At 48.0% G+C, this 27,464-nt stretch overlaps 2 protein-coding genes across 2 annotated transcripts in view; one reads left to right on the top strand and one right to left on the bottom strand.

Moving 5' to 3' along the window:
• The window catches only part of LOC123752761 (forkhead box protein O), a 184,358-nt gene extending 157,513 nt beyond the window's left edge, over positions 1 to 26,845 (top strand). The window contains exon 3 of the mRNA XM_069308292.1: positions 25,125 to 26,845. The gene's annotated coding sequence lies outside the window, so the exon portion shown is untranslated. The remainder of the gene's footprint in view (positions 1 to 25,124) is intronic.
• On the bottom strand, positions 1,380 to 1,763 carry LOC138354333 (uncharacterized). The gene has a single exon (XM_069308488.1). It carries the CDS (start codon positions 1,761 to 1,763, stop codon positions 1,380 to 1,382), a length of 384 nt encoding a protein of 127 aa, XP_069164589.1.
• Positions 26,846 to 27,464: the final 619 nt, after the last annotated feature.

The raw sequence follows: 27,464 nt of genomic DNA, 5'->3' as shown, positions 1-27,464 counted from the left end.
TTTATTTTTTTCTACAAGTGTGTGTGTGTGTGTGTGTGTGTGTGTGTGTGTGTGTGTGTGTGTGTGTGTGTGTGTGTGTGTGTGTGTGTGTGTGTGTGTGTGTGTGTGTGTGTGCGTGCGCGAGCGCGTGCGTGCGTGCTTGCGGGCGTGGGGTGAGGTAGGGGTGGGAGTTGATCTACCCTACTCTCTGGTAGATCTTTCCCTGTGTTACCAATTGGATGGAGAAAAATACTTCTTTCATCCTTCCACCTAACACTCCTTCATCTTCACCTCTCTACTTCTCCCCACCTTACACCCCCGCCTCCAAACCTCCATCTCCTCCTCCTCCTCCTCCTCCCAGCGTCCCCATCTCCTCAATGCTCATCTGTATGCACCTGGAATATCCCAAAGAAAATTCTGGGGTCGACGTGCGGTGTCCTACTGGGCAAATCTCTTCAAGATGAGGGCAAATTAAATGGCATCAGGCGGGCCAGGTACCATGGTATCAAGCGAGCCAGGTACCATGGCATCAGGCGGGCCAGGTACCATGGCATCAGGCGGGCCAGGTACCATGGCAGCAGGCGGGCCAGGTACCATGGCATCAGGTGGGCCAGGTACCATGGCAGCAGGCGGGCCAGGTACCATGGCAGCAGGCGGGCCAGGTACCATGGCATCAGGCGGGCCAGGTACCATGGCATCAGGCGGGCCAGGTACCATGGCAGCAGGCGGGCCAGGTACCATGCCATCAGGCGGGCCAGGTACCATGGCATCAGGTGGGCCAGGTACCATGGCATCAGGCGGGCCAGGTACCATGGCATCAAGCGGGCCAGGTACCATGGCATCAGGCGGGCCAGGTACCATGGCAGCAGGCGGGCCAGGTACCATGGCATCAGGCGGGCCAGGTACCATGGCATCAAGCGGGGTTTAAAACCACAGCATGTATACACTTCGAATATATTTTATATATATATATATATATATATATATATATATATATATATATATATATATATATATATATATATATATATATATATATTCCTTAGAAGACATCAGAGAAGCCCACGATAACATAAATCCTCTCACCTACCTAACCCAGGTCTACCCCATCTACTAGGTACTCCATCTACCATCTACTTCATCATTCTCCAGCGCCATGGAGATACCTTTGTATCTGTCATGTTTGGTAAGCCTATGTAGAGCAACGTCAACAAAGGGGGTAGATTATATTGGTAGATGACTTTTGTCCTATGAGGACTATTGGTCTGCTCTCTACTTTGTGGTCTTCTACATCATCAGCATACCGAGTTCTTCCCTACAATGCTTACTACTGTTATCTTGGGTTGTGTCGTGCTGAGGACGTCGCTGGCCCTCTGGCGCCCTCGTCTGACTAAATGTATTCACGAGTTCACCTCTAAATTGGAGGGGCCAGGCGGCGGCGGGGAAGGGGCCCAGGCGGCGGCGGGGAAGGGGCCCAGGCGGCGGCGGGGAAGGGGCCCAGGCGGCGGCGGGGAAGGGGCCCAGGCGGCGGCGGGGAAGGGGCCCAGGCGGCGGCGGGGAAGGGGCCCAGGCGGCGGCGGGGAAGGGGCCCAGGCGGCGGCGGGGAAGGGGCCCAGGCGGCGGCGGGGAAGGGGCCCAGGCGGCGGTGGGGAAGGGGCCCAGGTGGCGGTGTGGAAGGAGCCCAGGCGGCGGTGGGGAAGGGGCCCAGGTGGCGGTGTGGAAGGAGCCCAGGCGGCGGTGGGGAAGGGGGTTCCAGATAGTGAACTGCGTTGTAGAACCTTCATATAGTCGGTTGAATTCTAAGGAATTCTACCTTATCGAGAAGTCGAGGAAAGGTGGGTAATTAATAGCAGGTCATCCAGGAGAGCAGCAGTGTGTAGTTAAGAAGGTGCAGGCTAACTTGTCGTTCACTGTAAAGTTTGTTTAACCGCAGCAGTTAAGCATATATTGTATGAACCTTACTAATTAAATCTATTTAATAGATGAGATTGCATGCAGCGATGACCCAGAGGACATTTCAGTGTGGCTTGCAGAGACCCTTTTCTAGGCATAGTTTAAAAGAAAATATATATTCTTTCCGCTAGAGATGAGCCAAGTGGTCTCGGAGCCCTGTCCCATCCGGTTGGTAAACCCGACCCCAAATCGAGAGGATTTCACCATAATTTTAAGCGAATAAAATATCTCTGATTTGAGTGTTGCTGCTGTGAGTGTATGAACCGTGTGATTTCATCAGAATTTTAGATATCCGATTTTCATAAATGGTGGTACCTATAGATACTATCTTCTTGAGGTTATCTTGAGATGATTTCGGGGCTTTAGTGTCCCCGCGGCCCGGTCCTCGACCAGGCCTCCACCCCTAGGAAGCAGCCCATGACAGCTGACTAACAACCAGGTACCTATTTTACTGCTAGGTAACAGGGGCATAGGGTGAAAGAAACTCTGCCCATTGTTTCTCGCCGGCGCCTGGGATCGAACCCAGGACCACAGGATCACAAGTCCAGCGTGCTGTCAGCTCGGCCGACCGGCTCCCTATACTATGCGTGGAATGCACAAAATCTGCACGGTTTTCCCGAAAAAATTAACGTTTCGTGCTTTTTTAATGCTAAATGCCTTAATTGAATCAGAATAACAGTAAATCTGTGTCGGGAACCAGTCACTTGTCCACTTACAAGGCACTTGTCCTAGGCCTACACGAGACATCCTAGGCCGAATATATGGGATCACAGGCCAATTTTTGTATATATCTACTATAATGAGCCTAGAAAAAGTTATGTTTGGTTGTTGCCTTCTTTCTCAGGCTCTCTACACAATATTACGAAACGAACCTTTTATTTTTTTTTTAGGTACAAAAATCTATATTGTTTACATTCCATTCATAACTACAGGTTCTGTCTTTTGTTGATGACACGGTGCTCAATTACCATCATACAGGTGTTCAAATGTCATACAGGTGTTCAAATGTCATACAGGTGTTCAAATGTCATACAGGCGTTTATAAAGAAGCACAAGTTATTGCGAATGCAGACACCATTATAACTCATTGGTCTACTTCCTGTTGAAGAACGTAGGCAAGCACAGGACTGGTGTTCACAGATCGAATGGAATATTGGATCGATTCATTATGGGGGATTCTGGCGACTTGTTCAGAATACTGATCGATCCACATTCATGTACATATTCCTCTTGGGTAGCCTTAATAACTTCCGTTCTCAAGTTTACCTTTCAAAAATGATTTATCCTGAACTCTGAACATCTTAGTCCTGCTTGATGGTGATTGAAGCAGAAATGTGATGTGTGTTCTCATTGAGTTGTTCTAGTTCTTCAGCACTATCATTAGGTCTCTCTCTTGAGCCTTGAGTCTCCTGAGCCTTGAGTCTCCTGAGCCTTGAGTCTCCTGAGCCTTGAGTCTCCTGAGCCTTGAGTCTCCAGAGCCTTGAGTCTCCTGAGCCTTGAGTCTCCTGAGCCTTGAGTCTCTCTCTACCCTCTAGTTCTCTCTCCTCTTGCTCCACTTCTTCCATCCTCTCTCCACTTTCCATCCTCCTGGGTGTGGTGTCCTTGCAACAGAACCAACAAAAAAGTTTAGACTGTAAATCCATAAAAGTTGGGTGTGGGTCTGAAGTGTTCTGAAGTGGGCGTGGTGCTGGTATAAAGGTGGCCCGGCCTTGCTCTATAATTGGCCCACCTTCCTGCATAACTGTGGCCGCCGTAATGGCGGGAAACGGCAGCCAGGGGAAAGAGGTGGTAAAAGCGCACCACCCGCCATGACACTATCTGTTCGGCTCTCCTCTCTGGCTCTGGGTTTGTCCTTCAAGTTCTCGATTTTCTTCGCAAGACTTTAATTATAAATATAATTGGCCCATTATAGATACTTTCATATATAATACAGTGCTATATAGTCGTAATAGATTGCCGCTTTCTCCTGATAGTCCCTGAATATATATATATATATATATATATATATATATATATATATATATATATATATATATATATATATATATATATATATATATATATATATATATATATATATATGAGTGAGGTGGGAAGGGTGATGTGGCATTAACACAAGACAGAACACTAGGGGATATTAATAGGGTATTATATATATATATATATATATATATATATATATATATATATATATATATATATATATATATATATATATTAAAGTTGCGCTTAAAGCCAGCTTGAACTGTAGTTTAGAGGCATACGACAGTATTGTCTAATAGTGCAGATGGGTGTCATCGTGCAGCTGGCAGTCACAAGACCCAACGATGGTATGTCTAAATTGACGAAGTTGAAGAATTTGTCAATCTGAGTCGTGCTGTAGAGCAGAGATATTGTCTCCCGAGGAAGTAATAAATTTAGGCGCGTGTGTACCTTGTCGTGTCGTATTGTATAGCGACTCTTGTTCTCCAGCTGTGTTACCCCCCTGGTGATCAGCCCAGGTCCTCACACTCCCACACACTCATCACTAATAATCACATTTGCAATTAAAATATTTGTAAGTAAAGCAGGATCAGCATTATTTTACGAGCGTTGTGTTCTTGGTTTTCTTGTGTGTGTGTCCATTGCTTTCACGAAGGAAGACTACAATTCTACCTTCATTGCTAATTAGTTGTTCTACCTCGATTTGTTTGAGTTGTCTAGTCTTAGGTTCCAATTATGAGCTTTTTACATCACCAGTGGCAGAGACACAGACGTTCCTGTTAATTATATATGTTCCTTTTATGAAACTGTTGAACAATGGGTTGATTTATGCTCGCTGGTATATGAGTTGTGTAATGTTCAATTTAATATCACATGTGCTGTTCATGTATGTTCGTCTTCAGGTAGTGAAGAAGACAACAAGGAATGCGAGGTTAATATACAAGATTTTATATATATATATATATATATTATATATATATATATATATATATATATATATATATATATATATTACACACATACAAAATATTATTAGGGGAAAGGCCAAGTCATTACGACTATATAGCACTTGGAAAGAGTTTGCGATGGGACGGAGGGAAGGAATGGTGCCCAACCACTTGGACGGTCGGGGATTGAACGCCGACCTGCATGAAGCGAGACCGTCGCTCTAACGTCCAGCCTAAGTGGTTGGGCAGAGAGAGACAGATTAGTGGAAAGGGAGTTAAAGGAGCGGAGAGAGATGAGGGTGTGAGGGAAGGGATGAGGGTGTGAGGGAAGGGATGAGGGTGTGAGGGAAGGAATGAGGGTGTGAGGGAAGGGATGAGGGTGTGAGGGAAGGAATGAGGGTGTGAGGAAGGGCCCGGAAATTGCCGCCAAGCGGACTATCCTGGGAGAAATTAATCAACACGAGGTCTTCATCTTGCAAATTATCTCACCTTGGGAGGTGTGGTGGAGCGCCTTGCATGTTCCCTACCCCCCCCCTTATGCCCCCCCCCCTCCCTCGGTCTCTCCCTCTACCTCTCTCTCCTTCCCTCCCCCTCACTCCTCCCCTCCCACCTCTGTCCCCCCCCTCGCTCTCTCCCTCTACCTCTTCCTCTCTCTCCTTCCCTCCCCCTCTAATCCCTTCCCCTAACCTCTGTACCTCCCCTCTCTCTCTCTCTGTCCCTCCCCTCTCTCTCTCAGTCCCTCCCCTCTCTCTCTCTGTACCTCCCCTCTCTCTCTGCACCTCCCCTCTCTCTCTCTCTGTCCCTTCCCTCTCTCTCCCCCCCCTCCCCTCTCTCTGTCCCTCCCCTCTCTCCCTCCCTCCCTCCCTCCCTCCCTCCCTCAGGTTGTGCTAAGACTGTACCCGCTTACAATTTATGTATTTAAAGCACATAAACGATTTTTTCCCTACAATGTTAAATGACTGGCTCATTTGTTCACCCTGCCATCGTCCATTTGCTCGACCATCCATCCATTCCTCCGCCCCTCCATCTATCCGTCCGTTGGCCCGCCCGCCTATCCGTCCGTTGGGTCAGTGACTTGTAATACTCCTTCCTTCAGTAAGCGAGGCTACTAATTACGTAGACCATCCCGAGGGGCCAACGTATAGTCAACACCGAGACACAGAACGACTTATTATGACTATCGAAATCCGTTGACTGACACACAGACATAAGACGTGTTGGTGTTGCTTCTCTTGAGGTTATCTTGAGATGATTTCGGGGCTTTAGTGTCCCCGCGGCCCGGTCCTCGACCAGGCCTCCACCCCCAGGAAGCAGCCCGTGACAGCTGACTAACACCCAGGTACCTATTTTACTGCTAGGTAACAGGGGCATAGGGTGAAAGAAACTCTGCCCATTGTTTCTTGCCGGCGCCTGGGATCGAACCCAGGACCACAAGTCCAGTGTGCTGTCCGCTCGGCTGACCGGCTCCCTCTGACCAGAGCTGTTGCCGGAGCGTAAATATGTAGCTTCTTCACCATTGTAAGTTAGTCTCGGCGCTACATGTGCGAGTAGCTCAGACTTTTTCCTTCGGCAAATGAACCGAAGGTATGTAAGGAAAACCTGCGACCCTCTACAGGTAGTCAACAAGTGAAATGGGCTGAAAGACGTTGTGGAAGCCACCTCCATCCACAATTTTAAGGCCAGATTTTACAAAGAATTTGAACGTCAAAATAATTAAGTTGTAATGCAACACGTGCAACAAGGCTAGTAGGGCGGGGGATAAATAACTAGACCTCATTACTCTGGAGACACTGTTAGGTAAGCACCACCATCCATCACACACCCACTACCACCACAACCACCACCCACCACTAACCATAAGGAGGGGGGGGGGTGTATCATCTAGAGCCACATCACCTGCCGCACTACCAAAAATAACAAGAACACGGGGAAATATCACCGCCGCCGCTAGAGCCCGTCTCCACAACGGTACAAGAGGGTACAACAACACGCCCACACCAAATTCACATCAACGTGATATTGAATACCGTCAAGATGAAGACCAGCTTCAACTGGCGAAGCTGTTGTACCACACCACAACCACCAGCAGGAGGGAAGCCTCCCCCCCCGTCAGCTACCTTACCCACCGGTGCGGTGCGGGTTCCTCTCGTCGCCGGCACCGCCATCGGCTCATTTCGCGCGCCTTCTGCCCTAACCGGTTTATGGGGCAGGCGGTTGCCACGCACTCCACACCCGCGCGCATTACCGCTCCAACACTCCCTTTTAGTCTGATTATTCTCCTTAATTGCCCAAGGCCGTGGCGTGGTCCATGGCGGTGGTTGTGTTGCGAACTTCTCCCCACCCCCACCCACCCACTGCAAGAACTCTCCCCTACTAACTCGGGAAATATTTCGGTCGCGCTCCCTGTCTCCCCTTGCAGCCCCCTCTCACACCTCCTAACTTTCCCGCCCTCATTATAAATTCATTAAAAATCGTATCAATTATAAATCCACTTTGGATCTAATCTGAATCTCCCCCTTCCCCGTACCCCTTTACTCTCTCTCTCTCTATCTCGCTCTCTCTCTTGCTCGCGCGAGAGAGAGCGAAAGAGACACATACACAGTTTCAAATGTAGATATGATAGAGCCCAGTAGGCTCAGGAACCTGTACACCAGTTGATTGACAGTTGAGAGGCGGGACCAAGGAGCCTAGAGCTCAACCCCCGCAAGCACAACTAGGTGAATACACACGTAAACTCACTCTCTCCCTCACTCACTCCCTCACTCATCCTCCCTCCCTTCGTTCCTCTCCCACCCTCCCTCTCTCTCTCCCTCGAAGGGCAATAACAATGTACATTGAATATAATGTTATCATTAATATCACAACACTATATAACTAGAGAAGCTACATGTAAGGAACTGGTACGAGCTTGATCAAGTGCCACCAGGCTATTAAGAGAGTAAGCAGCACGTATTGATGCCAGGTAGTATTTAACGAGTCATTAGAAGTGGACAAGGTGTCGCGCGACTGGGGACTAGTCAATGTCACCCCGATAATCACGGAAGCTGACTGGAAATGTGTATTGTGTCATCGCCGTATTAATTTGACATCTCTGAAGAGCAGAGGTGCCATAGGCACAATCAGAGAACACTGTATAAACATCAGAGGTCCGCGGTTGTTCAACACCCTACCAGCGAGTATAAGAAATATTGCCGGAACAACCGTGGTCATCTTCAAGAGGAAACTAGACAGTTTTCTTCAAGGAGTGCCGGACCAACCGGGCTGTGGTGGGTATGTGGGCCTGCGGGCCGCTCCAAGCAACAGCCTGGTGGACCAAACTCTCACAAGTCAAGCCTGGCCTCGGGCCGGGCTTGGGGAGTAGAAGAACTCCCAGAACCCCTTCAACCAGGTATCAACCAGGTAAACTAATGTAAACAGCTATTAGAGGGCAGTATCATTACATTTATAGAAGACCACAGCTTAACGATAAACACGTATGGATTTCTAAATAAACTATCACACCTAGTTGATGAACCTATTTTGGAATTGCCTATGTAAAAACCTGGACCAAAACAATCCCCAACAGGTATGATATGGTCATAATTATTATTTTAGAAGAAGACCTACCGTTTGTGTTGACACTGATGAAGGTGTGACGGTCAGCACTACCACCTCGGCCAGAGGAGGTGGACACTGTAACTGGGAGGACCTGGAAAAGATACCACAGTGATCAGTGAAATCCACAAAATCTTTGGAAAGAGAGCAAGCGATAGTTGGAGGCTCCCTTCAGTTGATAAGGAGTCAATAGTTGTCAGCACTGGTTTGTGTCGTGTTCAAAGTGCTTATTGCTGCCTTCTGTCATAACTTACGTACACGGGTCTGTATTCACCTAGTTGTGCTTGCGGGGGTTGAGCTCTGCTCTTTCGGCCCGCCTCTTAACTGTCAATTAATCAACTGTTACTAACTACTAATTTTTACACACACACACACATACACAATAATGACAGGGAGCCCAGTAGGCTCAGGAACCTGTACATCAGTTGATTGACAGTTGAGAGTCGAGACCAAAGAGCCAGAGCTCGACCCCCCGCAAGGACAATTAGGTAAGTACACATATATGTGTGTGTGGGGGGGGGATCTGGTAGCTGAACGGCCAACACGCAGGACTCGTAATTCTGTGGCCCGGGTTCAATTCCAGGACCAGGCAGAAACAAATGGGCAAAGTTTCTTTCACCCTATGCCCCTGTTACCTAGCAGTAAATAGGTACCTGGGAGTTAGACAGCTGTTACGCAGCTGCTTCCTGTGTGTGTGTGTGTGTGTGTGTGTGTGTGTGTGTGTGTGTGTGTGTGTGTGTGTGTGTGTGTGTGTGTGTGTGTGTGTGTGTGTGTGTGTGAAGCGGGGGGGGGGGGATGGTACACACACACATATTACCTCTTATAATGTAATAATTTACGTTTCTGACAATATTTAACTTAATGTAAGCCTATGTAAAGACAACCAAAACTAAACTGAACTCCAATTCCCCCAGGGCAGTTGCCACCACCCCCAGGGAGCCCTTTATGATCCATGTTAATATACTACACCAAACTGCTTGACTAAATTCTGGATCAAACAAAACAAGCAAAAGGCAGGAGTTTCACAAGCTGGAATGTACATATCAATTAAATTATCACTTGAAACTATGAGCACTGGATCTAATAGTTAAGAGATTTATATAAACTGGGTGAACTTCTACTTATAATTGAAAGATTACCATCGAACTTCCAATAACAGAGAAGTTTACTGGCAACGAGATGATTGACGGGGAACAAATCGACAACAAAACTTCCACTGAACAGGTGTGCTCACCACTTCACATGCCAGCCCATCCTCCTAACATGTAGTACTTATAGTAACTATTTGGTCGAATGCACCAATATGTAGTGATGGACCACCAGAAAGATGACTTTTCTATTACTGAATTTGGACAAACCAGAAACTTTTTTTTTAACAGCAACGTAAGTATAAGACTTAACTTCTCCCAGCACTCCTAGGCTTAATATAGTATATATATATGTACTATACTAGATCTAGGAACATTTTTACTTTGATTTTTAGCTTTATTTTTCCTGACTAAAATTAATAGTATAAAAAGTGGTTTACTGGTGGTCCATCACTACATATTGGTACAAACGTACACTATTCGTCCAAATAGTTACTATAAGTACTATCATTTCAGTAGGATGGGTTGTCACGTACTGTCAACTCCCTTTGGCCTTTACATGGCTTTCCTTCCTAACCAGTTTTACACCTACAAGCCACTAATGTGTCCCCCCCCAAGCTACTGGCTTATCCTCAGACACCTCACTTAACCAACCAACTTGCTTGCTTTCCTCCTAATCCGCTCTACCGTTTCAAGTCCCCGGCTTATCCTCTGGATTGTGCCCAAACAACACTGAACACTGACACAGTTGTGGCCAGAAGACAGCTTAAGGCCAGAGTATGATACAAGCTGTGGTTGGCCACTTTAGGCAGCTTTAAGTAAGCGTAATTTGCTATTCTCTTGATTTGTCACTCCGTAAAAAAAAGTACAATCTCCTATTTTAAACAGGTACGAACCCAAGCAATCCAACTAACCTATCGAATCCGATGCATAGAAGACGTAGATATTTGTGAACCGTTACTCTCAATAGTTGTATTTGTAACGCTGGTTACTATATCGTCAAATTCGAGGACGGGTTGCAGGCGAGTGCGTCATTGCTGAGCCTTGTTTATCAAACCCTCTTTTTGTTGGAAGCTCTTGTTGGTGGCATTTGTTGGAGGTGGTATTTTCTGTGTACCAGGTCTAGACCTGGGTGCACCCATCCCTGTACCCGTGCATCCATCTCTGTACCCGTGCACCCATCTCTGTACCCGTGCACCCATCTCTGTACCCGTGCATCCATCTCTGTACCCGTGCACCCATCCCTGTACCCGTGCACTCATCCCTGTACCCGTGCACCCATTCCTGTACCCGTGCACCCATTCCTGTACCCGTGCACCCATCCCTGTACCCGTGCACCCATCCCTGTACCCGTGCACCCATCACTATACCCGTGCACCCACCTTTTACGTCTTGCATGAAATCCGCTTTATTGTATATACGGTTCTTGTAATATGCTGGAGAAATGGTGTTGTGGTAAGTGTAGCAAGGGGAGGGTATTCAGAGGGGAAGTGTGGAGTTTTCCCCCGAGTGTTCACTGGGGAGGGGAAGAGGAGAGGATAGTCAGAGGGGAACTGTGACAACGTGTAGCCTCGGTCGTAATCTGCAGTAACAGGTTTCAGTGTCGTTGGGTATGATCTCATCTGGTAGATTTGTTGCTTAATACCAGCTAATGCGTGCGTTGCAGCGCCTGTGATATAATATACTTGTAGCAGGGAGCACCTTCCTCCTCCTCAGCCATCTGGTGCTGGCTGGGAGCTCCTTGTGTACACACACAAACCGCCCGCGTCATCCCCGCTAATGCAGACATTGTGGCGTGTCATTTGTGCTCGGCGGGCCTCTCTTGAGTGCCAGGTGCTCACCCTCGAGTCTCTCGAGTCGTAAAGTAACAAGACGACTTGCCGCTCCTGGCTTCGCTTTAGTAATTGTTTCACTGTAATTGTGATACCAAGCTGAAGAACTTGGTGACCTGACTTGGGGTCTGGAGGCGCGGTTATCGGCATGTCCGGCAGACATGACCTTTGGTCACATGACCTCGCTTTAGAGACGTCATATGTTGAGTGCTTCCACCAGTAGTGCTAGATTTGAAGAGGCACAGGCGATGTAAAGAGATGGCAGTGGTTAAGCTAAGAGATGGCGGTGGTGATCTCTTAGTGGTCATGTCCGAGTGGGAGACAGTTGTAAGTGGAGTGCCGAAGGGCTGTGTACTGGGACTTCTCTTGCTTACCATATGTATATAAACAATTTAGACAGATTTCTGCAGCAACATTTGCAAATTTGCAGACGATACAAAAATAGGTCGGGAAGTAAATTCATAATAAAATTGCTAGAAAACTATTTACAATTTTACATTGAAGAAATAATTGTTAGATGCAATATCATGCTGACAATTCTATGGTTTTGAGGCGAGATAATGATGATAATGTTACCATATATTACCTGGACAATGTTGAAATTGTCAAATCTGAATGCAAAAAAAAAAAATCTAGTCATGATTTTTGGGTTTTAAGATCCCAACTAATCAGTGTACCGAACAAGACAAACAAAATGCTGGCGCTCACATCTAGAAGCCTTAGTATTAAGACAATGTTTTTCTTCAGTTTTAACCTACCCATGTTGGACCCCGCTTTACATCATGCAGTTCAGTTTGGTCACCGTGGTATAGGTGACTCGTTTAGGTGACATAGTCACCTTAACGAATACAGAGGAAGATGACACTTATTCCCAGGAATTAAAAACCTCACTTCTTGAAAGATATTAATTTAAGAAAGTTTTACTCATATTCTCTAGAAAGGCAACGAGTGAGGGGTGACATGATGGAAATATACAGATGAATGAAAGGGTATAACAAAAGTATATTACTGTTAACATAAAACACGAAATAATGAATACAAATTGGATACGTTTAGATTCACAAAAACACTGAGAAAATATTGGTTCGAAAATGGAATTTGTTGATTTATGAAACAAATTACTGTTAATATAATTGACGTTGGGTTCACTAGATTATTTCAAGCGTAGGTTCGATATACATAATAAATGGATATATATAGGAGCTGCCTAGTATAGGACACTAGGATATATCCTGTAATCTTGTGTTCTAGTGATATGAAAAGATAATGGTGATGTGGAGAGTGTGTTAACAGTTATGATGGTGAATGATGACAATGTTAAGGTTGGTAATGTTTGGATTACACATTTTCCTTAAACTTTCCCACTCTGCTAGTTCCCTCTTGAGAGACCTGAGCAGCGGTGGTCGTAGTTTGAGAGGCGTGTTTAGCACAGGTGGGGCCCGCTCTCCTCCACCCGTCGTGTCTGAGACGTGTAGGGCTGGCTATGTCTGATCCACCGTCTGAATTAGCTGCACTTTTCCTGCGTTGCTCATCTTCCCCGGGTTTGTTCCCCGACCCAGCGCTTCCTGCTGCAGGTTCATCGCTCTCTGCTGTTGACTCTGCTCCTCTCCAGGTCATCTTAACCTCAACCTTTTCCCCGGTATATTGCTGATATTTCCCATATCCTTCTCTCCCTCCTCCTCCTCCTTCCTCTTACTTCAGAACCTCCCTCCCCCTCTTCCCCCTCCCCTCCCTACTGCCTCCCGACTTCTTGCAAGTGGCTCTCGTTCTCTGGTTGTACTTTGCATAATTCTGGCAGTAATTCTTAAATCACAACCATATGTTCTTGATGTGGTGGGTTTAGCGGCGGCGACAGCACTAAATGACTTCTGTATGATAATTTGGTGTGGTCGGGAGACCTCTGGGAGCTCTTAGCCTTGTCCTCCCGCTCTTACTCAACTCACTTTTTGCCTCCACCTCACGTTTCCTGACTTTCTCTCTCTCTCCCCTCCTACCTCCCTCTTTACCCTCTTCCCTCCCACACTCTTCTCCCTGCCAGCCACCATACCTGTCTCCACGCTCCCTACCCCTCTGCCTTCCTTTCCTCCACATCCCCTACCCATATACCCCCCTCCCACTGCCTCCACAGATCCCTTGCCCTGCATCCACGGATTCTTTCCTCCCTCCTTGCCTACGCCTCTCCCTCCTCTCAAACTTCCCCTCCCCCACGCCTTAAGGGAAATCTTTACCCTCTGCTGTTTTCATTGATGTCGCAGAATTGTCTTACTTATATCAAACTTTTCTTTGCCTTTCACCATCGGCCGATTTGACTTTTTCATGCACTTATTTTGTGCTTGAATATGTTGCTGTTACCGCTGTGTTCAGACTTCAGTCAGATTTGCAAATTAAAATTAATTTTTAACATTCTCTCAGACTATACAATTTGCTAAATTATTAATGTTGACCTAATTTTGTCATTTTCAGAACACATTAAAAATGAATTATATGAATTGTTTTGTGTCAAAACTCAATATTCCAAAAGATATTCGTGTATAATCGCTAGCCTGTTTATGTATACATATAACTATGTATATGTATACATAGTTATATACATATGTATATGTGTACCTTGGTGTGGCCTCTTCCAGCGGCTGACACAGTTCACCCTCAAGACAGGGTTGCCAACATGACGTACCGTGAGCATGGCTACCAACATGGTTTCCCCCGCGGCCCCATCTAGGTAATATGGAGGCCCGACCCACCTTAAGCCCACTGATCGGGGGACGTCAACTATATTTACTGTGCTACGGTTTGGCTTGTGTCGGTGCACTGCAATGTATGTAGCTTTCCATTGTAACTATAATATATATATATATATATATATATATATATATATATATATATATATATATATATATATATATATATATATATATATATTTATATATATATATTGTATGGAGCAGGAGGCGATCAGTGTGGGACAAAGGTTACCTATTCCAAACAACAAAGTTATTCCACTCCCTATCTCACTTGGGCATTTATGAACCTATTGGAGTTTTGCCAGTAGATGGGGACTATAATTATGATACCGATTACCGAGCTCATCTCAAATCGATTTTGAAAGTTACAGAGTGTCGTCTTTGAAAGTACAGGAGTTAAGAGCTTTAGATACAGCTAGTTGTCCCATTAGGACCCCCCCACATCCTCCCTGCTCGCCGCCTCATCCATCCACAGACCTACAGTAACAGCTCTACTGCTACTGGCTCTAAACAGCCTCCACTTACGGGCTATTCATGCCTGTGCCACCTCTGGGGTGGCTTAACCTCTTTATCGAGCAATCGGTTACACTGACACTCCGTTCTCATGATTTGCCACTCTAAAAACTGTCAGGTTCGAACCTAACCTAACCTATCGACGCGATGCATAGAAAACGAGACCATCATTCTGGTGCTTTATCAGTACATCGCATTTGTTAACGTAATTGGTCGATTATGTGAAAAAAAAGATGCATTAGACGAGAGGAAGGCTTGGTGTCTAATTACTCGCTGCGCTACCTGCGCTAATTCCACCCCCTTCTCTCCCTCCTTCTCATCATCTCCCTCTTTCCCATCATCTCCCTCTTTCCCATCATCTCCCTCTTTCCCATCATCTCCCTCTTTCCCTCACCTCCCTCTCCCCTCTCCAACCCTCAGATGAACCTACGCTCGTAAAGCTTTATGTCACAGAATTTGGCCACATCACATTATGTTGACAATGTGTCCTTGAAGATCTACAGTGTGTGTGGGGGGGGGGGGGGGTTTGTGTGGGTGTGGGTGTGTGTGTGTGTGTGTGTGTGTGTGTGTGTGTGTGTGTGTGTGTGTGTGTGTGTGTGTGTGTGTGTGTGGGGTGTGTGGGGTGTGTGTGTGTGTGTGTGTGTTTGGGGTGTGTGTGTGTGTGGGGTGTGTGTGTGTGTGGGGTGTGTGTGTGTGTGTGTGTGTGTGTGTGGGGTGTGTGTGTGTGTGTGTGTGTGTGGGGTGTGTGTGTGTGTGTGTGTGTGTGTGTGTGTGTGTGTGTGTGTGTGTGTGTGTGTGTGTGTGTGTGTGTGTGTGTGTGGTGTGTGTGTGTGTGTGTGTGTGTGTGTGTGTGGGTGTGGATGGGTGGGTGGGTGGGTGTGTGTGTGTGTGTGTGTGTGTGTGTGTGTGTGTGTGTGTGTGTGTGTGTGTGTGTGTGTGTGTGGGTGTGTGTGGGTGTGTGTGGGTGTGTGTGGGTGTGTGTGGGTGGGTGTATGTGTGTGTGTGCGTGCGCTAGTATGCTCACGCCTACTCTGGTACATTAATATATTACAGAACATCTATTTTATCGAACACCTTCACTTCAGTAGATATTTATCCATACTCCTTCCGGCCCCCATCCATCCACCGGGCCCCCCATCCATCCACCGGGCCCCCCCATCCATCCACCGGGCCCCCCCATCCATCCACCGGGCCCCCCCATCCATCCACCGGGCCCCCCCATCCATCCACCGTGCCCCCTATCCATCCACCGGGGCCCCCTATCCATCCACCGGGGCCCCCCATCCGTCCACCGGGCCCCCGCATCCATCCACCAGGCCCCCGCATCCATCCACCGGGCCCCCCATCCATCCACCGGGCCCCCCCCCCCATCCCCCTCTCGCCCCCCCCCCCCCCCAGCTCGCCGGTGGACGGTCTGTGTGCAGCTCACGCCTTTATCGGCCGACAATTACGGCCCAGCTGGTAAAACGACCTATTAAAAAACTTTCTCTTGAGAGATCACCTCTGCGGCGGACTACAGACCATTTTCCTGCGCGGCGGGAATTTATTTTTAACCCCAGTACGAGTCTCCTGAACGAGTGGGTTGTCATATCGGTGACGCGAACGAAGGGGTGGGGGTGTTTGGTGGGGTAGGGGGGGTATACTCACCTTGTTGTGCTTCCTGGGGACGAGCTTCGGCTCTTTGGTCCCGCCTCTCAACGGTCAGTCAGCTGGTCTACAGGTTCTAGAGTCTATTGGGCTCTTTTTCATATCTACATTTGAAATTGTGTATGGGCTCCACCGCCGCGTTCTTGGGGCATTACATTGGTTAAGTAATTGTACAATGAACCACATCCACAGTGTAACCACCACCACCACACCCACAGTGTAACCACCACAACCACAGTGTAGCCACCACCACTACTACTACACGTCCCTGACACTTATCAGAACCTCTTCACTCTCTCCCTCCTTCGTGGTTTCCGTCGTGACGCTCCTGTTAGTAGTCCCAGGGGCGCCCCCCTGTCTACTGGGCGGACCCCCCTGTCTGCTGGGGCCCCCCCTGTCTGCTGGGAGCCCCCCCCCCCTGTCTGCTGGGGGCCCCCCTTGTCTGCTGGGGGAGAGACTCACAACCATTTCGGCAAAAGAAAGGTGTAGAAGCTGCTTAGCACGCATGACCAGCCGGCTGCGGACATCCAGGTGTGGCGGGGAGCTGGGAGGGGTTTGGGGAAATTGGACGGAGGGGGAGGTGGGAGACGGGGGTTTAACAGGACAGAACATTGTGAGAATAGTACTCCTCCCCCCTCCCCCCCCTCCAACTCAAGTCATGGGGGGTGTGGGGGGCACCAGCTGGCTAGAGACATTCCTGGTGTCGTGACCCCACCTCCTCTTCCTCCTCGTTTTATGTAATTGTATTGTTTTGCTTGGATTTGAGTGAAATTATTGTTTATCCCTGCGGGGTTATATATATCTGCTGTTGTTTCGTTCTGTTTTGTTTCGGCAACTGTATTGGCCGGTCGGACGGCCGGATCAGTGGCCGGTAGGAGGGCCGATAGGACGGCCGGATCCGTGGCCGGTCGGACGGCCGGATCCGTGGCCGGTCGGACAGCCGGATCAGTGGCCGGTAAACCCTCATCCTGCCGACGTACCGACGCGTTACCACCAGAGGCCGCGCAAGGAACACCTCAAGCTGGTAACGAGACGCACATGATAACTCACACAGTAATGCTCACATTAGGTGTACATGTGCACCCAGGACTGTGTGTATGTATCATCGGAGATGGCTCAGGTTTTCCCCTCCAGATGCCTACAGGGCGACAGTAATCTAGGGACATATCTCCCGCATTTCACTATGTTCCCAACACTTTCATCCTCCATGATTTGGTATCTGCGATTCTATGTAGTTGCATTTGGTGACTATTTTCCGGCAGGTTTAGCGAGAGTTGCCCACTACCCAGACCCCACTGTGGGGGCCTGATATAATAGAGCAGCAGTACCAGGGTACACTCATTAGGGGCTCTCTCTCATTAGCGATGTGAGAAGGGTATGAGGAGGTGGCGAGTCACTCCTTCACGCATCACTATCCTCACTTTTCCGCCTAGCATCACGCCCACAATCAAATACAATCACATTATATATATATAAAGGATTTACCTGAATGGCATTGTCTATAAAAATTGGGGTTCTCTACCCCCCTCCCCCAATTTATAGCGGGGTGGGGCTGTCCTTAACTCTAGGTTATAGCGGGGTGGGGCTGTCCTTAACTCTAGGTTATAGCGGGGTGGGGCTTGCCTCCTTCCCCCAAGTTAGAGCAGGGTAGGGCTGCCCCTCCCCGGCCGGTGCTTAGTAGTGTGCGAGATTTACAAGGAACCGGCTGCTTTACTGCCAGCTGTTTCGGGACATTAAATTGAATTTGTGTGGAGGATGCTCACGAGCTTGTCTTAATCTGTTCACCTCAGTTGGTGAGGCCTGGCCAGTCTCTCCCTCTCTCCCTCTACCTCAGTCAGTGAGTCCTGGTCTGTGTCCCTCCCCCCACTACCTCAGCTGATGGGGTCTGGCTGGCGGTTCAACACCCACCCCCACCCCCCTAACCCCGCCCTTCACTACCATTCATGGAATGTATTAGGCAGTGATGTGGTGGAGGCTGACTCCATACAGTTTCAAATGTAGATATGATAGAGCCCAGTAGGCTCAGGAACCTGTACACCAGTTTAGAGGCGGGACCAAAGAGCCAGAGGTTAACCCCATAAGCACAACCAGGTGAGAACCACTAGGTGAGTACTACCTCATCTAGCTCAGATGCAATGTGTTTCTAGAGAGTAGATGAGAAGTGAATGATGAGAACAGACAGTGAGACGGGGACATGAGGACAGCGAGGGGCTCCACAGGGACTATATAACCTAGCCGTTGGGGAGCCGGTCGGCCGAGCGGACAGCACGCTGGACTTATGATCATGTGGTCCTGGGTTCGATCCCAGGCGCCGGCGAGAAACAATGGGCACAGTTTGTTTCATCCTATGCCCCTGTTACCTAGCAGTACAATAGGTACCTGGGTGTTAGTCAGCTGTCACGTGCTGCTTCCTAGGGGTGGAGGCCTGGTCGAGGACCGGGCCGCGGGGACACTAAAAAGCCCCGAAATCATCTCAAGATAGCCGTGTACCCCCTGAACACTGGGATCCTACAGTATTAATGATCCGGGCTCCTCTTACCCTCATCATTTCTGATGTTTTGACCTGTGTGGCTGCCCCCCCCCCCTACCTCTCACTGTGGGGGGGGGGGTTAAGGGATCCTGTTGTTTATATCGTGCTGCCTTCTCCTTTCCTCAATTAATAATTCAGTAGCCCAAGTTTTAACATTCATTACAACCCATTTTTATTTTTTAAATCTTACTAATTGAATGTGTGAGCGAGCGCCTCCGAGCGGCGTCCGGCTCGTGGCTGGAGCCCTTAAGCGCCGTCATGTGCCAGTGTGTGTGCTTTACACACTTGTGTGTGTGTGTGTATATATATATATATATATATATGTATATATATATGTATATATATATATGTATATATATATATATGTATATATATATATATATGTATATATGTATATATATATATGTATATTATATATATATATATATATATATATATATATATATATATATATATATATATATATATATATATATATATATATATATATATGTAAGCATTATAGTGATGTGTGTTAGGTCAGTCACGGCGGGGGGGGGGGGACTTTGTGATGTGCTGAGGGCCAAAACAAACGAGCATGTCGGTAGCCGTGGTCCTGGATTTTAGCATTTGATTTATAGCCCGTGAGATAGATGATGGCTAGTGATGCTCGGGCCGCGTCCCAACACCCGACCAACGGCTTCGTCCTCACCTACTCTTCACTAACCCTCTACAATACTTAACGTGCCATTTAATGCTGCTTTAGACAAATTATTTAACTGTTGACGTTATTTTGTACTCGCGTGTCAAGACAAGTCTATAAGCTATTTTAATAGACTGAATTGGGTCGTATTATTTTTGGTTCCGAAGGTGGTGTTTACGTTGGGTGGGTGAGGGGTAACGGGACCATAGAAGCTCTTAACTTCCATTCTCGGCGCCCAGACAATGATATATGAAGCTCAAATTTTCTTCTGGACAGTTTTAAATAAGAATCGGGATCGTTAATTTTGTGTATTTTTGGCCTCATAAAGATACTGTTTTGGAGTAGCAAATTTGGGGAAGGTTTTATATTGGCCTTAAATGCTTCATTGGAGAAGTTGTAAGTTATCGGGCTGGCAGAGGTGTTATCTGTGGGTAATACATACACGACGCACGGCTCATTAAACATCACCTAGGCCAGGTGTATGTGAAGGCCTCTTCCCTTAACCCCGTAACCTCTCCTAGCCCCCATCTTCTAGCCTCCCTCTCTCTCCTACCAGCCTCGCATCTCTTACTCCTAGCCTCACATCTCCTAACCCGTTAGTCACGTCCTCGGGTGCGTGGTGGGAGCCTACACTGCAGTGCTGGGCTGCATGGTGGAACAGCCAGGGTTCCTGGGTGTCATCTCTCTGCCCCGGCGGTGTCTGCCATGTAACCATGCCACTGCCTGTAGGTGTGTGACTACCATGTACACTACCATGTGATAGAGCAACACATCATAATACAGGAACACCCGCCAAATGGGGGGATACATTAAAAAACAAACTGAGGGAACGAAGGGAATACAATATATAACTCACGATGTCCCAGTGACAACTGACAGAATTGAGCTCTCGCGCGCTCTCCACTTTTGTGCTCTTGAGAGACGTGCTCCAACCCCTCACCCCCCTTTCCACCTAAGTAATGTGGTGGAGGCTGACTCCATACACAGTTTCAAGTGTAGATATGATAGAGCCCAATAGGCTCAGGAACCTGTACACCTGTTGATTGACGGTTGAGAGGCGGGACCAAAGAGCCAAATCTCAACCCCCGGAAGCACACCTAGGTGAGTACCTCCCCTGATTAACCGAGTGATGTAAAGCATTATCGTCTTGATGAGTGATGTCGTCCTTACATTTGAGTAGTGTTGTTATTTTGAACAGACGTCCGCTACACTGACAACTACACCCTCCAAGTTCACTACATTATTTCCCAATCACTTTCTCCTCCCCTCCCTTCGCCCCCTCTCCCAACACCCACCTTCCCTTAGTCTCCCTTCCTTTCAGTGATATATTCTAATCTGCCATTTAACATACCCCTCTTCACACACGCTTGCTGTCTCCCCCCCCCCCCCTCTCACTCACGCTTGCCCTCTATGGTTGAGTGCTCACTAACACGTCTCTCACCGTGTCCAAAGAGGACATAAAGTGTATATATATGGTGATTAGAACCGTAAATGAACTACCAGATCTGAGCTGGATTATTAACGAAACCAACATTGACATGTTCCTCCTCCTCCTCTCACGTATTCTCTTACTTAAAACTGTCATACTGTCACTCTTTCTCAACACCTGTCTTCTCTCTCACTCCCTCTCCTTCCTTCACACACTGTTCCTCACACTCTCCCTTCCATCATAATCTTGATAGTCTCTTAGGCTGAACCTAACTTCTCTTCACAATCCTTCATATAACACTCTTCCCCCTCCTCTCCCTCACATTCCCCTTCCCATTCACCCCTTTCCTCCCACTCTCCCTCACCGACTCTCCTCCTCCCTCAAACTCTCTCACCTCCCCCTCTCCACATTCAGATCCCCGAGCCACCATTGGGACTGACTTCATTAAATCTCAGTAAATAATGCAATATCCCCATATTACCTGTCGGCCGTGTTTTGCATTTGCTGTCAATTTTAATCTTGCAAAGTTTCCATAAGGTCGTTACGGGAAGCGAGTCTTTGTTTGGTGTTCTTTCTCTTGCTGTTTCTTAAGGATGGGATCTTGGCCTCCAGTTGTGGGTGGAGGAGCGAGGTGTTGGCCTCCAGTTGTGGGTGGAGGAGCGAGGTGTTGGCCTCCAGTTGTGGGTGGAGGAGCGAGGTGTTGGCCTCCAGTTGTGGGTGGAGGAGCGAGGTGTTGGCCTCCAGCTGTGGGTGGAGGAGCGAGGTGTTGGCCTCCAGTTGTGGGTGGAGGAGCGAGGTGTTGGCCTCCAGTTGTGGGTGGAGGAGCGAGGTGTTGGCCTCCAGTTGTGGGTGGAGGAGCGAGGTGTTGGCCTCCAGCTGTGGGTGGAGGAGCGAGGTGTTGGCCTCCAGTTGTGGGTGGAGGAGCGAGGTGTTGGCCTCCAGTTGTGGGTGGAGGAGGGAGAAGTACTCACCTAGCTGTGTGCTCTCCATTCACCGAGATCGTCAGCTCTTGGATCCCGCCTCAAGCTTGACTTGTATACAGGACGCAGAGCCTTCCGAGCTGTCATATGTACACGGTAATTTGTGTTTGCAGTCTGCCTCTACCACTTCTTAGTGCATTACATTTATTCACTACTTTGAATCAATTTAAAGTAAATACCTTTATTCACCGAAAAACTTCTTGATATCCTTGTGGTCATTCAGGTACTTTGTTTCTGTGTCCTGTTCTTGTCCCTCATGGATCAAGTAATGTCCTTGTCAGTCTTATTACCCTGAGTATTTTTGTATATAGTAATCATGTCTCCTCTGTTTCTTTATCTTCTTCGTACCTCATACATCCCAGCTCTGGGACATATCTCTTGGGGTACACATTTGGACTTCCTTTAGCTCCGTGTTATGTTGAACGCGGTAAGGACTCCACGATGGCGCCACATATTCTAGAATTGTTCCGTTATATGACGTCCTGAACGGCATCTTGTTCAGATTTCTGAAGGCTGTTCGAGTGTTGGCCAACCCTGCGTATGTAACCCATGAAATCCGGTTGAAGTGGATTTCGAGAGACAAGATGATGGGGAAAGGTCAAAACAAGTCTCTTTGTCCGAATCCTAGAGGGTTTACCCTCCCCCATTTCAGTCCTTATGCTTGGCCTGTTCCCAGCACCCAACTTCACTAGTTTGCTCTAGCTCGAGTTGAACTCTAGTAGCCATTTATTAGACCATTCTTTCCTTGCAATCTGCCCAGCTCTGCTTAAAGCGTCTTCCCCTCTCAGTTGTGTTGAGGACCTGGGGATGATTGTCCTTTATATGTACGGGACACTATATAGGTGTGTTGTTCCCATACAGTTAAACACTACTTGCTCTAGCCACTCTGGAAGGTCATTCATATTATATATATATATATATTATATATATATATATATATATATATATATATATATATATATATATATATATATATATATATATATATATATAACATGACCTTCCCAAGGATGCAACCCCACAACAGTTGCCCAACTCTCGGGTGCATAAGGTGAAAGAAAACGTGCCCAACCGTTTTTGTCTCGAGATTTAACCCAGGATTCCCGTTTGTGAGTCGAGAACGAAACCAATTGAGAATATTTGTGTTTATAAATTTGATAACGAAAGGCCTCTGCCATTTTTATTTGTTTTTATAACTTTAAATTTCATTTTCGGGATTTTTTTTTTTTTATATTGAAGTTTGAGGTATGTACATAGTCAATTTTATAGTGACGGAAAAACTCCTACCTGTCTTTTGAAGTGTGTAAGCGAGCCAATGTAAGCGAGCCAGTGTAAACGAGACGGTGTAAGCGAGCCAGTGTAAGCGAGACGGTGTAAGCGAGCCAGTGTAAGCGAGACGGTGTAAGCGAGACAGTGTAAGCGAGCCAGTGTAAGCGAGACAGTGTAAGCGAGACGGTGTAAGCGAGACAGTGTAAGCAGGACAGTGTAAGCAGGACATTGTAAGTGAGCCAGTGTAAGCGAGACAGTGTAAGCGAGACGGTGTAAGCGAGACGGTGTAAGCGAGACGGTGTAAGCGAGCCAGTGTAAGCGAGCCAGTGTAAGCAGGACAGTGTAAGCAGGACAGTGTAAGCGAGCCAGTGTAAGCGAGCCAGTGTAAGTGAGCCAGTGTAAGCGAGCCAGTGTAAGCGCAACAGTGTAAGCGAGCCAGTGTAAGTGCAACAGTGTAAGCACAACAGTGTAAGTGAGCCAGTGTAAGCGAGCCAGTGTAAGTGAGACAGTGTAAGCGAGCCAGTGTAAGCAGGACAGTGTAAGCAAGCCAGTGTAAGCACAACAGTGTAAGCGAGCCAGTGTAAGTTACACCGTCTCGCTCTTTCGCTATACGTTGATGTACTGTTCCTATCATGCACATGCCACTTCGTTACCTGTATGCTCGCTAATTAACTCTACCTTCCACTTCCTCTCTCATTTCTCTAGTTCCTTATACCTAGCCATTTTCCTCTTCAACATACGAGATATCTCCCTTTCGGTCTCAAAATTCTCCCGCATCTTTTATCAGTGTTTCCCTGTCCTCAGTCACCTGTATTGCCTATATTATCAATATTTATGTCCCTCAATGTGTATGTGTGTACATGCAGCAAGCAGGCTTTGATATACCTCAACAGCTTCTGATCAATGCGCTATCATCGCATGAAACGCCTGCCCATATCCTCAAAATTCTTCCCCCTCCCCTCCTCTCGTCTCCCCCTCTTGCCCCTCGCCAGTCCTCCACGTACCCAATCCTCCCCCTCTTCCCAGTCCTCCCACTCCCCAATCCTCCAGGCATGTTCCGACTCTGGGTGTTTTCGTCGAACGGGTCCCGATGGTGGTTTCTTTGTTCGCTGTAATTATCTTGTTTTGCAATTTTTATCACATAATTCGTCTCGGGGTACATCGGAAGGCGCGCCGCCCTCCGTGATTGACTTAGGCGGTGCTGGTGATGAGGGAGGAGGAGGCTGGTGATGGCACCGGTGATGAGGGGCAGGAGGCTGGTGTATAGTGATGATGATGATGAAGGGAAGGGGGCTGGTGTCTGGTGAAGGCTGTTGATGATGCTGGTGATGAGGGGGGGGGGGTGATGGGAAGAAGGGTGGTGTCCTGGTGATAAGACGATGCAAGTGGTGATGCACAGAACTGATGGATCTACGTAAAACAAAAATAAAAGGCAGACGATTCCTTTAGAGTTTTGTTGCTTGTCATCCACCATAAATCACCCATCAACAGTGATTGCTACCGAGAAGAGGACGAGCTTTACCAATCTTTAGCTTGAGCTTTACTGGGAAATCTTTACCAAGCTTTACTGGGAATAGATACGTGCAGGCTGACTGTATAGGTACTTGACGTTAAGTAAAGCAACGGTGTAGTACGGAGCCTAAGATACTGTGAGGGCTTCATGTATGGTCTGTGAGTCAAGTCGAAAATTTGGGTCCCACCCTAATAAGCATTTTGTATTACGTTGGAATCTTTTTAACTTTTGATGTCACTACTAGTAAAATGTTGTCATTTGTTATGAAAGTGCCAACAAATTTCACTGTTTTGGAATTTGTGTGGGACCGGTGAACAGTAGGTGATGCCAAGTGGCATCATTAGTGGTGCTTGCAAGTATTTAATCACCATTTGGTATGCCAGGGATAAATTGTGTCTGTGTAGCATTTAGAATCATGGCATTTATTCTGTCCCTTCGTTGCAGATGGACGAGTAAGCAGTTGACCTAGACCTTGAGAGGAATCACAGATGCATCACCCATTGGTCGGCATCTGTACCCGACGAGACGCCAGCCCGCCCGCCACCCACCCACAGTCATGATACCCGACAGAGAACTCCATGTTCTGGCTACACTAACCGAGCTGGGATACCATCCACACAATCTTCATGTATTGAGGGGAAAAAACAATTTCAAGAAACAGTTGTGAAGGATAAAATGAGAGGACGATTAGATGGACAGGCCAAGTGGTATAGGTCAGAGAGCAGGGTCCTGTGGGGCAGCAGCACCAGCACACGCCCAGGTGGTGCGTGATGGAGCACGCACCCCCATCAGAGCCCTCTGTGCCAACTATGTGCCTCTACAACCGTATCCTCGTAGCTCTGCTGCCTCGCCTATAAGGAAAAGCTCACTGCCCTACATTCTCAGTGACAGGAAGTTCCTCCCACTGCTCCAAATCACCAGATGGAACTGGCAACAGCTGACTGGTCTGAAACATGGTATTCAGTAACAGGAGTGGTGACGGGTGCCATAGACAACGTAGATGCGACCATCTTGTCACAGTCTAGGTAGTGATGTACACAGTGCAGGACATAAGCACACACGTTTTTGAGTGTAGATATGCAAGTTTGGCATGTGAGCGATAATTGGCTGAGTGATGGTTGTGAAAATTACGGATCAATACAGTATCGGCGGTATGAAACATTAAAATAACTATATTATATATATATATATATATATATATATATATATATATATATATATATATATATATATATATATATATATATATATATATATGAACAAGTTGTGAATGTGTTGTGATATATTGTATCGACGGGGGAAATGGAGGAATATAGTGAGTTGAGAGCATCGTTGAGGATGACTGATAAAGATTAAGCCACCCAAGAGGTGGCACGGGCATGAATAGCCCATAAATCGTTGAGGAAGTGTGGCGAGGGATATATAGTATAAAGAAGGGAGTGGTGTAGCGCTGCAGGCAGTGCGCCTACATGCTGCCGACGCCAGGGATGGCTGCTAGCGGCTAGTCTGTGACACTCGCTGGTGATGGTCTCTCATCACCTGGTGCTCAGGCACCATACTATCACCCCTAAGATGTGTATTGACTATGGCCATACATGAAAAGGATCAATTATTATTATTATCCCTTTCTCCATAGTCTTTCAAATAATTTATAAGGGCCAGTGACTCCCAAGAGACCGCCCACCCAGTTTGTTGTGGCTATCAAAGTTGAATTGTCATGACGTTCAACTACTGAAATATGCGTTAAATTCAGGGCTGTTAAATGCCAGACTAAACTGCCTTGCTCACCTCAAGTCTACACACCACCAGCCTCTGGAAGTGACATGGTGCTTTTCATGTATCTTTTCGAAAAAAAAAAAAAAACTAGAAATTTTTCAGATTCAAGTGCGGGAGAGAGTTGAGCTGCAACGTGTATTCTTTATATTTTCATATCATTATTGCCGCAATATTTGTACCAGTAGGTGATCTGACTAACCTCTAGCTAGCCATTTATTGACTTGTACAATTGTCATTAACAGTTTGATACAAGTGATATACACTACTACAATTATTAACTTCACACACCTGCACTTTTATCATCATTGTTTTTTTGGTAAGCAAATTTTATTCCAAGCTAGGGAGGTTGGCCAAGGTACTGGTGGGTCCCGAGGGGGGGGGGGGATACACTGGTGGGTCCCGATAGGGGGGGCACCGGTGGGTCCCGAGGGGGGCACACCGGTGTGTCCAGAGGGGGGCACACCGGTGTGTCCAGAGGGGGGCACACCGGTGGGTCCCGAGGGGGGCACCGGTGGGTCCCGAGGGGGGGCACCGGTGGGTCCCGAGGGGGGGCACCGGTGGGTCCTGAGGGGGGGCACCGGTGGGTCCCGAGAGGAGGGGACCGGTGGGTCCCGAGGGGGGGCACCGGTGGGTCCCGAGGGGGGGCACCGGTGGGTCCCGAGAGGGGGGGCACCGGTGGGTCCCGAGGGGGGGCTCCGGTGGGTCCCGAGGGGGGGCTCCGGTGGGTCCCGAGGGGGGGCTCCGGTGGGTCCTGAGGGGGGGGGGCACTGGTGGGTCCCGAAGGGGGGGGGCACCGGTGGGTCCCGAAGGGGGGGGGCACCGGTGGGTCCCGAAGGGGGGGCACCGGTGGGTCCCAAAGGGGGGGGCACCGGTGGGTCCCGAAGGGGGGGCACCGGTGGGTCCCGAAGGGGGGGCACCGGTGGGTCCCGAAGGGGGGGCACCGGTGGGTCCCGAAGGGGGGGCACCGGTGGGTCCCGAAGGGGGGGCACCGGTGGGTCCCGAAGGGAG

This window comes from Procambarus clarkii, chromosome 62 (assembly GCF_040958095.1).
Source record: "Procambarus clarkii isolate CNS0578487 chromosome 62, FALCON_Pclarkii_2.0, whole genome shotgun sequence".
NCBI classification, from domain to species: Eukaryota; Metazoa; Arthropoda; class Malacostraca; order Decapoda; family Cambaridae; genus Procambarus; species Procambarus clarkii.
The sequence above is the reverse complement of the archived record's forward strand: the minus strand, read 5'-3'. Positions and strand labels throughout refer to the sequence as shown.

Bases quoted from the DNA above. Each gene is read 5' to 3' on its own strand.
- LOC138354333 (XM_069308488.1), bottom strand. From the start codon at position 1,763: ATGAAGGTTCTACAACGCAGTTCACTATCTGGAACCCCCTTCCCCACC.